At 40.8% G+C, this 14,114-nt stretch overlaps 1 protein-coding gene across 1 annotated transcript; it reads right to left on the bottom strand.

Moving 5' to 3' along the window:
- Positions 1 to 1,364: 1,364 nt before the first annotated feature.
- LYPD6B (LY6/PLAUR domain containing 6B) lies at positions 1,365 to 13,825 on the bottom strand. The gene is made up of 4 exons (XM_052636236.1): positions 13,681 to 13,825; positions 10,923 to 11,021; positions 6,657 to 6,787; positions 1,365 to 1,529 (listed from the first exon to the last, which is right to left on the bottom strand). The coding sequence occupies exons 1-4, from the start codon at positions 13,793 to 13,795 to the stop codon at positions 1,365 to 1,367; spliced, it is 510 nt and encodes a 169-aa protein (XP_052492196.1). The 5' UTR covers positions 13,796 to 13,825.
- Between the last annotated feature and the right edge of the window lie 289 nt (positions 13,826 to 14,114).

Genomic DNA, 14,114 nt, shown 5'->3' on the forward strand with positions numbered 1-14,114 from the left:
AAGGCGAGAAATTAGGATTCTAGAAACGGAAGTTGAAGTGAAGTTGCTCAGTCGTGTCTGACTCTTTGTGACTCCATGGACTGTAGCCTATCAGGCTTCTCAGTTCATGGAATTTTTCAGGCAAGAGTACTGGAGTGGGTTGCCATTTCCTTCTCCATGGGATCTTCCTGACCCAGGGATCGAACCCAAGTCTTCTGCATTGCGGGCAGACACTTTACCATCTGAGCCACCAGGGAAGTCCTTTGAAAGTCTACGACTGTGTTATAAGAATGAAAGAGAAGTCAAGGGGACCAGACATTTTAGCATGGATTTCAAAAGTTTCTCTTGATGGCCCTCCCATTGAGACAGGTTGACTGGAAGAGAGACACTGTCACCAGTTTCTCTGTCTTTAAGTTGCTTCTTTCTTTTTTTAATTTTTAGCCATGCTGCTCTGCATGTAGGATCTTCGTTCCCTAACCAGAGATGGAACCCATGCCCCCTGCAGGGAAACAGAGTCTTGACCCCTGGACCACCAGGGAAGTCCCGAAACTGCTACTTCTGAGGCTCTATCACACGGTAAGGTATCACCCTCCTTGCTCAGGGAGGTTTCCTCACCTTCTCAGGTCACTAATTTTGCATTTGGCATCCTTAGAAGGGTTCTTTCCCCCAAAGAAAGAATTAAGTTACCTTGGCATAGGCTTGCATACTTTAAGCCAGAATATAGCACCTGTAGTGCGTGATCAGCTTCAACTGGCCTCCTGTATGACACTCGTTGATGAGTTTCATCTCCACGTCAGCCGAGAAACACATAAGCATGCATTCTACACTTATAATTTAAAAGCTTTATTTCCCCCCACAATTAGCAAATAGGTTTCATATTAGTTCAACTGGAAGTTTTCTTCCTATAGTGGGCTTTCTCATTACTACACCCTCAGTGGGGAAACTGCTTTCTCTTGAGGGAAGGATTGGATTTCACAGAGATGCTCTGAGCCAGCCACAGAATTGAGAGGGTCTGTTCCAGCAGCCCCTGAAGGAGTCAGTTAGGTCAAGGAGTCCTTTCCCCTAAAGGTCTGGTCTGGCAGGGACAACACAGGCTACTGAACCTGCCTGTGGTAGATGTTGGCAGGACCCTCCTTGCAGAAGAGACAAAATGCAGCCCTTTTGATCAAGAAACCTAACAGCTACATAATCACTCAGTCCCTGCCAAGTCCCCTTCCTCGTGGCCTCCTGCAGGAGTATCTGAGTTAAGCAAACAGCTGGCTTCTGCTGTGAGGTCCAATGCACATCCTTCAATCTTGAAGAGATTGGTCTTCAAAGTTCGCCATTTTACAGTTATTAGCTTGTGCTTCAGAGGACTGGTCTCTGCCTCTCCCAGGAAGGTGGCCTTATATCAACGGCAGCACGAAGGCCCAGGCCAGCACAGGTAGGTAGAGCGCAGGGGCACCGCTGCCAGACGTCCTCTGAGCGTGCATCACAGCGAAGACCGCATTCGTGTGGTTGGTGGGTAATTCAACATTGCAGATCATCCCCTCACAGCAAGACCTACACTCCTGTTACAAAAGGAAGAGGAGAGGGGAAGAGCCAGTGAGTAATGGGAAGAAGAGGGGAGGGTCAAAGAAAAACCTCCTCCAGCTCTGAGGACAGAATTTTTTTTATCTGAGTATATAAATTTTTATTTAAGTGCAAAATTTTTCAAAAGAGTAATGACTTACAAGAGAAAAAGGCTATCTTATTTTTTAAATGTTTACTGTTTGAGACTAAAAATTATAAATTTGAAAATATACCTTTTACCTTAGAAATTAACAAAGATTTCCAAAAAGTATGCGAGCTTGGGTCCATGACATAGTTCTCAGACACTGTTACTGAGAATACAATTGCTTCAGTCTTTCTGGGGAGTAATTTGGTAATCTTTATCAAAAACTTTATATAAATCAATCTAGTAATGTGCACCACAAAGATTATGTGGGTTTTTATTTAGACTAGAGAAATATTAAAAGCTGCCTAGTATTCTTAATAGGGAAGTAGATGAATTATAGCTATGAACATTTTAATATGATGCAGCCACTAAGAATATGTCTGAATATTTAAACAGGTAAGTTTTCTTTAAAATTTTTTATTTTATATTGGAGTACAGTTGAATAACAATGTTGTGTTAGTTTCAGGTAGCACAAAGTGATTCAATCATACATGTAATTCTTTTCCCACATATAGGTTATTACAGAATATAGACCGGATTTCCCTGCTCTACACTGTAAATCCTTGTTGGCTATCTACTAATAAAACATAGTAGTGTGTATATGTCAGCCCCAGACTTCCATTTTACCCTCCATCTTTCCACTTCGGTAACCATAAGTTTTCAGTCTGTTTTGTAAATAACTTCATTTGTATCATTTTTTTTTTGAGGTTCTACATATGTGATATCATATATTTGTTTTTCTCTGTGAGTTATTTCACTTAGTATGATGATCTCTAGGTCCAGCCATATTGCTGCAAATGGCATAATCTTTATTTTTTTTTTAGTGTCGAAGTAATATCCCATTGTGTGTGTGTATGTGTGTGTGTATATGTGTGTGTGTATATATATATATGCCATATCTTTATCCATTCCTCTGTTGATGGACATTTAGGTTGCTTCCATGTCCTGGCTATTGTAAACAGTGCTGCGATGAACACTGGGGTGCACATATCCTTTCAAACCATGGTTTCCTCTGGATATGTGCCCAGGAGTGGGACTGCTGAATCATATGGAAGCTCTCTATTTTTAGCTTTTTTTAAGGAACCTCCATACTGTTCTCCATGTGGCTGGACCAATTTACATTCCCACAGTATAGCAGGGTTCCCTTTTCTCCACATCTTCTCCAGCCTTCATTGTTTGTAGACTTTTTGATGATGGCCATTCTGACTGGTATGAGGTGATATCTTATAATTTTGATTTGTATTGCTCTGATAATTAGTAATATTGAGCATCTCTTCACATGCCTTTTGGCCATCTGTATGTCTTCTTCAGAGAAATGTCTATTTAGATCTTCTGCCCATTTTTTGATTGTAGTTTTTTTTTTAATGTATATTGAGCTGCATTAGCTGTCTGTATATTTTGCAGAGTAATCCCTTGTTGGTGGCTTCATTTACAAATATTTTCTCCCATTCTGTGGGTTATGTTTTCATTTTGTTTATGATTTCCTTTATTGTACAAAAGCTTTTGTTTCATTAGGTCTCATTTGGGTTTGTTTGTTTGTTTTTGTTTCTATTACTCTAGAGATTGATCAAAAAAGATACTGCTGTGATTTGTGTTCAAGAGTGTTCTTCCTATGTTTTCCTCTACAAGTTTTATAGTATCCAATCTTACATTTAGGTCTTTAATCCATTTTGAGTTTATTTTTGTGTGTGGAGTTAAAAAATATTCTAATTTCATTATTTTACATGTGAGTGGCCAGTTTTCCCAGCATCACTTTTGGAAGAAACAGTCTTATCTCCCTTGTATATTCTCACTTCCTTTGTTGTAGATTAGTTGACCACAAGTACTTGGGTTGATTTCTGGGCTATGTTGTTATTTCTAGGTTTTTCATGGGTCTATATTTCTGGCTTTGTGCCAGTATCATACTGTTTTGATTACTGTAATTTTGTAGCAGTGTAGTCTGAAGTTGGGGAGCCTGATTCCTTCAGCTTTTCTTTCTCAGAACTGCTTTGGCTACTCAGGGCCTTTTGTGTCTCCATACAAAATAAATTTTTTGTTCTAGTTTTGTGAAAAATGCCACTGGTAATTCAATAGGGATTGCACTGAGGCTGTATATTACTTGGGTAGTAGAGTCACTTTGACAACACTGATTCTTCTAATTCAAGAACATGGTATACCTTTCCATCTGATTGTGCCCTCTTCGATTCTTTCATCCGTATCTAGTTTTACAGTACAAGTCCTTTGCCTCCTGGGTAGGTTTATTTCTATGTATTTTTATTCTTTTTGATCTGATGGTAAATGGGATTGTGTTTTTAATTTCTCTCTGATCTGGTGACCTTCCAGAGGGCTCATGCCAGTGAGTACTCTCCAGAACTACCACTGCCAGTGTCTGCGTCCCTGCAGTGAGCCACACACACACACAGCCTAGCCTGGAGACCCTCCAATACCAGTAGGTAGGTCTGGCTCAGGCCCTTAAGAGGTCCCTGCTCTTTTCCCTGGGTTCTAGTGCACACAAGACCATCTGTGTGCCCTCCAGGAGTAGAGTTTCTGTTTCCCCCAGTCCAGTGGAATTCCTAAGACAGACTCCACTGCTGCTGCTTAGTTGCTTCAGTCATGTCCAACTCTGTGCTGTCCTGTGGACTGTAGCCTGCCAGGTTCCTCTATCCATGGACTCCTCCAGGCAAGAGTACTGGAGTGGGTTGCCATGCCCTCTGCTAGTGGATCTTCCCAACCCAGGGATCGAACCTGGGTCTCCTGCTTTGCAGGCAGATTCTTTACCAACGAGCCATTAGGGAAGCCCTGGCCTTCAAAAGGGCCAGTGATTCTCTGGGGGCTCCTCCTCCATTGCCAAACTCCCGTTGCCAGGCAGGGGAGCCTGATGTGGGGCTCAGAACTTTCACTCCTATGGGAGAACTTCTCTAATAATTCTTCAGCTTGTGGATTGCCCATGTGGCCAGTATGGGATTTGATTTTATCATGATTGCACCTCTTCTACCATCTCGTTGTGTCTCTGTCTTTGGGTGTAGGATATCTTTTTTGGTGGGTTCCAGCATGTTTTGTCTATGCTTGTTCAGCTCTTAGCTGTGCTTGTTGGTATTTTCATAACAAAAGGTGAGCTCACATCCTCTACTCCACCAGCTTGTCTCCAACTAGGTAAATTTTCACACTGTAATTTTTCTAAGTGGAACTTTCCAGGAATTTAGGACAGGCTTGGCAGTTTTGGCTTGGGGGTCTCTTAAGTGACTTCAGTGAGACAGTAACTGAAGCGCAAACAGCAGGAGGTTAGAAACCACTCTGAGGACAGAACTGAGTTGGTTTTTGATCTATGAGTCATCCAGGCCCTTGGGCACCCTTCCCCACAACTGACCTCAAAGTAAAAACCATCTTGAGAGTCTTTTCACTTTAGCTGTGATTTATCTGCATCAACCCAAGCATAAGCAAGAGAAAGGCAAATGGAGTAAGACTGTTTAATGGAGTCAACAAATCTCCTGATGGTTTGCAAGGGGAAACACTGAAACAGAAATGAAAGCTAGGAACCTTGTGGATTAGTCATTGATTTTCTTTCTCAGTACTACTTGGTAGGGGATAATTATGACTCTATTGTCTATACTAATGCCTCATCCCTATCTTTACAGTGACGCTGGCTTGCTAATCTGGCTGCTGACTGGTGAAAAACGCTAGCTCTCACAGCACAAGCTTGTTTCAAGAGAAGCATGCTCTTGTCATAATACCTGGTATAACACCTCCACCTGATAAACCCAGACATTCACAGAGGCTTTCAGGATAAAGTATCTACATCAAATGGCTCCCAGAAGGGCCAGGTAAGATAAATTATCTATCTCAGTAGTTCTCAATCTTGGTTGCACATCAGAATCACCCTGAGGAAGCTTACCAAAAAAATCCTGATGCCCAGGACCTCACTCTGAAGTTCTGTTTCAATTGGTCTGAGTCTGCCCACTGCTACCCTCTTACCAGAGCCTATGAAAAGCTCCAGGAGGTTCTCCTGTGTAGCCAGAGCTAAAAGCCACTAGTGGTCAGCACACAAACTTATCCACAAAACAGAAACAGAGTCACAGGCACAGAAAACAGACTAGTGGTTGCCAAGGGGGTAGGAGAAGGAAGGAGTGGGAATTTGGGATAGACGCAAACTATTATATATATGATGGATACATAAGAAGGTCCTACTGTGTAGCACAGGGAACTCTATTCAGTATTCTGTGATAAACCATAATGGAAAAGAATATGACAAAGTATAATTGAATCACTTTGTTCTACAGCAGAAATTAATACAACGTTGTAAATCAACTATACTAAAATAACTTTTTTAAAAAAAGCCACTGGTGTCAGGACCATTTTATGTATGTATAGGCTAAACTGAATTCTAAGATCTCATGAGATTAATACACTGTTAAGTAATTTTCTTCTCAAACATTTCAGGATTTCAGGCATATAAAAGAGTCATGCTCATTTAAAGTGGTAGAATGAGAAAACTGAAGCAACCAATTGATCTAAAATGTTACCTATAGTTCATCATAATAAGCTGGGATTAATCTTTCAGACTCTCACTTCATCTAAGCAGAGACAGTAAGACAAGGTTTTCTTTATAAAAGGTGTCACCATTTTCCTCTTTGCACCTTCTCTGTGTAACATTCTTGGTGATTTTTGGCTGTAAACAAAATACATAAGTTGGGCTCTGTAGCACTGGTCATCCTTTCATGCAGGGATGGTTTACTCTTGGAATTCCAGAGCTTACTTCAGGCAACTCACCCGAAGTCCAAGGTTAAGACCCTAGGGTCTCTGGAGTCTGAGAATTGTCATTCATTTTTAGTAGTGATACTGTTTGATGGACAGAAAGTCTTCACCTTCTTTCATCTCCATTGTATCAGTGTAAGGGAGTCTCTCAAAGTATACACCTTTGACATATTATTTATCCATCCTGCCTCTATATACAACCAAACATCAAGAAACTTTTGGACAATAACTTTACACACACACTCCTTACCGTGTGTTCAGAATCTTGGCTGTGGTGGCAGCCAACAAAATGACATTCACTTCTGGAGGCACACTTTTTGGTGATGGATGTACTTCTTCCGTGACTGGTAAAGTGATGTACTGTCAAACAGTATTGTGTATCTAGGCAGGGGGGAAAAATCAATATCACTTTTTACATCACACACACAAAAAAACCTTTGAACAATCACTTCAGAAATGACTAAAATTCAGGATGATCCTTAAGTTTCTAGGTGGTTTTTCTGAATAGGTACTAGCTTCTGAAGTATGTGTATTTTTAAAATGAATATAAATGGGCAGTTATCCTTTGGTGCAAGGTAAAGCTGACAAAACAACTGAACAAGACTTTCATCAAAACTCCAGGTCTGCTCATGTCATAAGAAAGTGGCAATATCTTTCTCTCTCCCTCTGAAGCACATGTTCTGTAACTCTAAAATAAAATGAAAACTATAAATGTGGAAAATCCCATGGATGGAAGAGCCTGGAAGGCTGCAGTCCATGGGGTCGCTGAGGGTCGGACACAACTGAGTGACTTCCCTTTCACTTTTCACTTTCATGCATTGGAGAAGGAAATGGCAACCCACTCCAGTGTTCTTGCCTGGAGAATCCCAGGGACGGGGGAGCCTGGTGGGCTGCCGTCTATGGGGTCGCACAGAGTCGGACACGACTGATGCGACTTAGCAGCAGCATAAATGTAAAAAGGAAGTGGGCCACAGCTCTTCCTGTCTCATTGTTTCTTTATATACTAATAGGCCATGTGGCAAACTGGCGTGAAAGCAGGTGCTTCACCTTACACGCCAAGGCGCTTTCCTTACTCATCTAGTTCTTCAGGCTCTAATCCTCCCAACTCATATGATTTTTCCCCAAAGTATTTCTGTATTTTCTCTTCCTCTTTAGTTCTCTCTTACCTTCTCTGTCCTCCTCTGCTTGGCTAGTTCATTTTCACACAAAGTTACCTTTAACCATTCACATTTTATTACTTAAGAGTTCTCTCAAGAAACCGATTTCACTCACTACTCTGGGACATTCTACTTTAGTTCTGTGCCTCGTATTCTAGATATCTCAGGCCAATGAACTGCTTCTTAGTTTACTGAGAAGGGACTAAAGCAGCAGTTGCCAAAAAAGTAGGGGCAGGGAGGAGGAAAACTCGACTCAAGTTGAGAAGACAGGACTTAGAGAGCTGCCTCTGTCACAAGTGAGTAAGCCATGTGACAGCCTTTGAGCTGACTTTCTTTTAAGCAAAAGGGTAAGTGCACTTGCATTTCGATAGACTTGTTGTAAGCTTTCATGTTAGCAAATGCACATTGTGTACCAGCAACCAGGCACTCTTCTAATATGCATTCACTCATTCAGTCCTCACAATAGGCCTTAAGACAAATCATAGTAATATCGTCATTTCACGGATAAAACACTGAGGCTCACAGTCACATGGGTAGAAAGTGATGGAAGATGAGATTCTTGTGGAGGTGGTTTTCCAGGGTTTGTGCTCTCCACCAGCACACAACTGTGCCTCTCTGTCCACTTAGCATTGAGCTGAGCGTCAGCAGAGCAGCTGACTGGGACTCAGAAGGAGAGAGAACCACTCCATGTCCTGAAAGGCATTCCAATTTGTACTCCAGACAAAATCGAAAACTGGTAGGTGCATGTGTTCATAGAGTCTGTCACACAGGCTAAAGCAGCCCTACAAAGTCAGAGTAACAACCGGGGTAAACAAAATAATAAGTGTCATTCTTGTCGTATTTTGTTACCTAGAGACTCTATTTTAACACCACTGGCTGATGGCAGAAGCAGAGCCATAAAGGAAAACTTGAGATGACAAAGAACAATAGCCACAGGCCTGTCTGTCCCAAGAAACGGTTGACTCTCTCTCACTCCCCTTGATAATGACAAGCTGAAAGGTAAGCAGTCACAGCCTCAGAACTCCAGATGATTATCGTTTGGGGGGCTTGGCTGGTGTACAGTCACACACGCTGGAATGCAGGGTCATCTCGTGTCCATCTCTCCTCCGTGACATTTTCTTGGAGGCAGAAAACTGCAGCATCCCTCTTTTGCTCCCATGTTTCAACAAAGTTCTAAAACCCAGAAATGCCCATGCAAGTTCCCTTAAAAGTGGCTCTGATTAATGAATTACAAATTGGAACATGTACAGGACTAGTAGGAACAGCGTTTTGTTGTTGTTCACTCGCTCAGTCATGTCCGACTCTTTGCGACCCCATGGACTGCAGCACGCCAGGCTTTCAGGTCCTTCACCACCTCCCAGAGTTGGCTCAAACTCATGTCCATTGAGTCAGTGCTGCTGTCTAACCAACTCATCCTTGGTTGCTCCCTTTTCCTCTTGAACAGCATTTGGTAAAATTCAAAAGAATGGGTGACAGTCATAAAGAGGCTGGACATCAATGCCCAACCCTTCCCCCTCCACCCCCCACCCTGCCAGTTCTCGGGGAAATTTAAAGCAAATGGTTAAAGAATTTTCCCAGCCCTCTCACACAAACTAATAAAGAGAGGCATCTGCCTACCTCGCAAACATTGAAATAAACGTCTGTGAAAATGTATAAACAAATCCCCAAAAGAATACATGCACAGACACATGCACTCAAAAGCACAATTCAGTCACGTGCTCTCGAGAGCTGTAAGAGAACAAAGTCTTCAGAATTATTCTTGAAAAGAAGTGATGAACAATGCTGTCCATGTAATGTCATAGTCATCTGTCTAACTTAGAGCATAAGATTCTCAGGACCCTAGAGATCTCCAGTGTTACCATCAATTGGCTCCACCCATTGGCATCATCAAGGGCTTCCCAGGTAGCTCAGTGGTAAAGAACCCACCTGCCAATGCAGGAGAAGAAAGAGACGTGGGTTCAACCCTGGGCTGGGGAAGATCCCCTGGAGGCTGGCACAGCAATCCACTCCAGTATTCTTGCCTGGAGAATTCCATGGACAGAGCAGCCTGGTGGGCTGCAGTCCATGGAGTCACAAAGAGTAGGACACGACTAAGCACAGCACACTCACAACCCACTGGCATTATCTGGAAGAGGTAGGCCTCTTCCACTGCCATAAAGTGATACAGAAACTTCCAAAAGATTCACAATAATAGATCAAAGTTGGTAATTGCTAAGTCTGGAAGAGTTTGTTTTTGTTGGCCTTTCACATCTGAAAACCTAAAAAAAACAGGGTATCCTAAAATACAAACAGCCTGATTTCCTTATAGTTCTAAGTAGAGGTTTTCAATTCTATCAGCACATCCTGTCTGCTTTGCATCCAAGTTTGTCTGTCTGTATTAAGTCATTCATCTTCTCTCCCCCTATGTTCGTCTAAGACCATCTTCTACTGCCCTAAAAGATAATGAAAGAGCCCACTTGGTGCCCACTTCTTCTCTTGTCCCCAACCACTCATTCTGCACACAGAAGCCAGAGCAATATTTTACAATACACCTAGCATCTGTACTCAATAGCTTCAACTCCCAACACATTTCCAATGAAATCTAAACTTCTTACCAAAATGAAGATCCTGCATGTCCCGGTCCTTATCTCCATCAAATTCTTTCTCCCCCTTCCACTAAGCCTCACCAGCCAGCCTTCCTGTTCACTCTAGAAGCCAAATCTTACCCTTGCGTTGCTGTTCCCTCTTACTGACATGTTTTCCCTATAGATCTCCACAGAGCTGATTTGTTCTGGTCATTCGAGTCTTAGTGCAAATGTAGATTCCTCAGAGATTTCCTGACTATGTAGTCAAAGGCATCCATTCATTCTGTCAATATTTACCAAGTGCCCAATATGGTCCAGGTACTGGATTACACACTGGGATCTACCAGACAACTAAACAAACTAAAAAGATGCTCAAATGTTGTCAAGTAAACAAATGAGTCACTTAAGCATCAGTGTATCTCAAGAGGACAGAAACCATCTTTTGCTTTACAGTAAGTAGGACTTTTCTAGAAGTATCATCAAACATTCCTGACATTCTTAGAATGCCTTAGTCAACACTGTGGTCTATTTGTTCTCACTGGTAAATATTAGTTAAGAAATTCTTCCTCAAAGCACACACAACTATAAATTGAGGCTATGTCATCAGTTTCCATGTACTCTCAGATTAGTCTGATGTCTGTGATAGTCTTATCAAAAGTTCTCTGATTTCTATGGAACATCACCAGCCTGCTGGTTTGCTAATCTCATCACATAAGATGCCTTTACTCAGAGCCAGTTGAGAGAGATCTAAATGAGGTCTGGTCACAAAAAGAGTTCCAAACTCAGCACACTTACTTTGTGGGCACCATTTATCTTCTGCCCATCGATTGCAGTTATAATTATCCCCTGCATTTTCACAGGTAAAACACTTGAAGCTGTTTGGAAATGGTGTAGCTTAAAAAAAAAAATGCAAAGGGAAACAATATAGTTAAATTTTTCAAACATCAGATATGGAATAAAATTAGCAACTTTTACCAGAGCAAATAAAATTTACAAATCATTATCCTTACAATTTCTGTTTCTATCAAGCTGGGCTTAACTGCCAGACTTTGGGGCATTTTCTTTATCCCCTTTTCTTTGAATATTTCATCTATGAATATGCACTACAGAGTACTGCAGATGATCCCATGAGCCACTTGGAATATCCATGGTATTGTTCTATTATAATTTGGGAATAAGTGAAAGTTGAGTGGATGGGCAAAGATGGTGGTAGTATTGGAACCAATACTTTGATATATTATTGGCCCTGAAAAGAACTGGAGTCATTAACCTGAGCTTGATTCTGCCCTTTTGACTAAGAAGTAATTTATTATTATAACCTAAAGATCCCCATGACTTGCAGAGGTATAATAAAGGTTAAACAAGAGACTGCATGAAAAATCTCTCTTAGGATCCCTGGCATATCAAACCACATTGATTTCCATCCCTATGTACTTGCTTTAGAGCTAGGCTTAACTTCAAACAAGTAGTTTCATTTGATATGTCAATTATCCCTACATTAGACATCAACCAGGAATGTAACATTTAATATCAGGATGATAGTAATTTTCAGGCCTTTGTGCTCAGGCAAGGGTGTTATAGAAACAAGAATTATGAACTGCTGGCAATCTGGAATGATAACAACTAGTATGTTCTTTTTGTCTTTATGCTTTCTTTTTTCTGCCTTGTATCTTGTTATTTTGATGGGCAAGAAATCAAACGGATAAATTTGACATTTCTCTGTACACCAGAGTGTAAAGCCCTGTATGAAACATTTAATTCTATTTTTGAAGACTGAAATAAAGGTCAAGGTAACCCAAACCATCCTAGCAACCTGACCCCAAGTTGGGATGATAATTAGAAGGCGGTGGGTATTTCACATACAGGGGAGAGTATTATTGATGCGTAAACCAAGAGCAAACTATCAAAAGCTAAAACTCAGAGGACACAAAATCAGTTACCACAAATGCATTTCAGTTTTGCCTATGCATAGGTAAATAAAGAATGAAATCCATTTTCACCTACTAATTCAGTACAGTTTAAAAAATACTAAAACTCATTGCTGGTAGGTGAATAGTTAATGTGAAAATTGGCACTACCTTTTTGATTTAGTAATTCCTAAAATCTGTTCTAAGGTCATTAGCCAGTGAAAAATCCATTTAAAAAGATTTTCAGTGAAGCATAAACATTTAGTTTATGATTGTGTGTGTGTCACTGCCAGCTGTATGAGTGAAAACATTTTTTAATGTAAGACATTAAGATACTTTCAAAATCATGGAAATGTATTCAAAATACAATGTAAAGGAATAAACGCTACTGCAAAATTAAATCTGTTTGATCTCAGTATGTCACATATTTTAAAACATATACATATTTAAAAACATATACAGAGAAAAAGCAACAGAAGAACATGCAGTTGAAAATCCTCCCATAATCTCATGTCAGCCCTCCATATGTCCCTCTGCAGACCGTGTAGTACTATTTACTATTGAAAAAAATCCACATATAAGTGAACCCAGGCAGTTCAAATCCATGTTGGTCAAAATGTATGCCAAAATGTAAAGAAGAGCTCGCTCTGAATCTTGGGATTATGAATAAATTTTCTTATTCTACACACTTACCAGTCTTTTTTGGAATTTTCTATAATAATCAAGTATTAATTTTATATCTTTAATAATTTGCTCATCATAAAGTTGTATCAGGCTTAAAAGGTTAAACATTTGTCAATAATTTAGATTTTATGATAATGATGTCTATGCTAAGCTATCAAGTATACAACCACTACCAATTTAGAAATTTATAATAAATGGTAGTTCAAGGTGTGTGGGGTGTACATGTGTATGGCTATGTAGTATATATATATGCGTACACACCTACTTACTAAGGACTGAATGTCCTAAATAACAAAATACAAAGTGCAGAATGGTAACCATACAGGAGTATGAACACTCCTCATCAGGAGTATAAAGACAGTTGTTCCCAAACCTGACTCTGTGAGCAAAAAGAGAAAGAATTTCACATCCCACCCTCCTGACTACTGAATCTCTGGAGAAGAAACCCAAGAATATGTAACTTTAAAGGCTTTTGTTGTAATTCTGATACTCTTCCAGGTTTGTGAACCACTGGCATTAACATTTCTAAAACTATTTTTGTCTATCACACATTCTCTATAAGGTATATCAGAGAAGTTTTACTTGTCTGAAGAGAGAGAAAGGAGGGGAAATTTTATATATAATTTATGCAGAATCTTCCTATAGTCAAAATCCTTCTCCCAGGAAGAGATCAGCAAAGAACACTGAATTTCCCCTGCTGAGCCATTCTTAAGGACAGTGTTCAGAAAATTATTTTAAACATGAACCCTTTTAAGACTTCAGCAGGAAGCCAAACCATCTTAAAGAAATGGAGAAAATTTCTGTCACCATGTGTCACCCTTACCCATGGAAGTAATGAAGACTTTCCGATTTATGCTTGATATAAACCAAATGTTCCAGAATCAGCAAGGTTACTATAGGGAAACAGAGATTTTGGTTATTCCGATCCCATGTCACGGACAATGGTGACAACCACTACTTACGATCAAGAGGAGGCCGCACATTATAGAAGTTGATGTTCTTGGCAAATACCCGGTTTTCAGAGAAGATAAAAGTCTGGACCACAGCTACCGTGAGGACGTGACAGAGGAGCAGCATTCTGACCCCAGGTGTGGGGAAGTCCAACACTCGTATACCTGTGGTGAAAAGAGACGAGTTGAGTTTCTCTGCGTTTTATACATCACTGTGCTGTGCTTAGTCGCTCAGTCGTGTCTGACTCTCTGCGCCCCCATGGACTGTAGCCCGCCAGGCTCCTCTGCCCATGGGGATTCTCCAGGCAAGAAGAATACAGAGTGGGTTGCCATGGCCTCCTCCAGGGATCTTCCCAACCCAGGGATCAAACCCTGGTCTCCCACGTTGCAGGCAATCCTTTACCAGCTGAGCCACCAGGGAAGCCCACGAGGAGCGTTTGGCTTCT

Source organism: Budorcas taxicolor, chromosome 2 (assembly GCF_023091745.1).
Source record: "Budorcas taxicolor isolate Tak-1 chromosome 2, Takin1.1, whole genome shotgun sequence".
Classification (NCBI taxonomy): Eukaryota; Metazoa; Chordata; class Mammalia; order Artiodactyla; family Bovidae; genus Budorcas; species Budorcas taxicolor.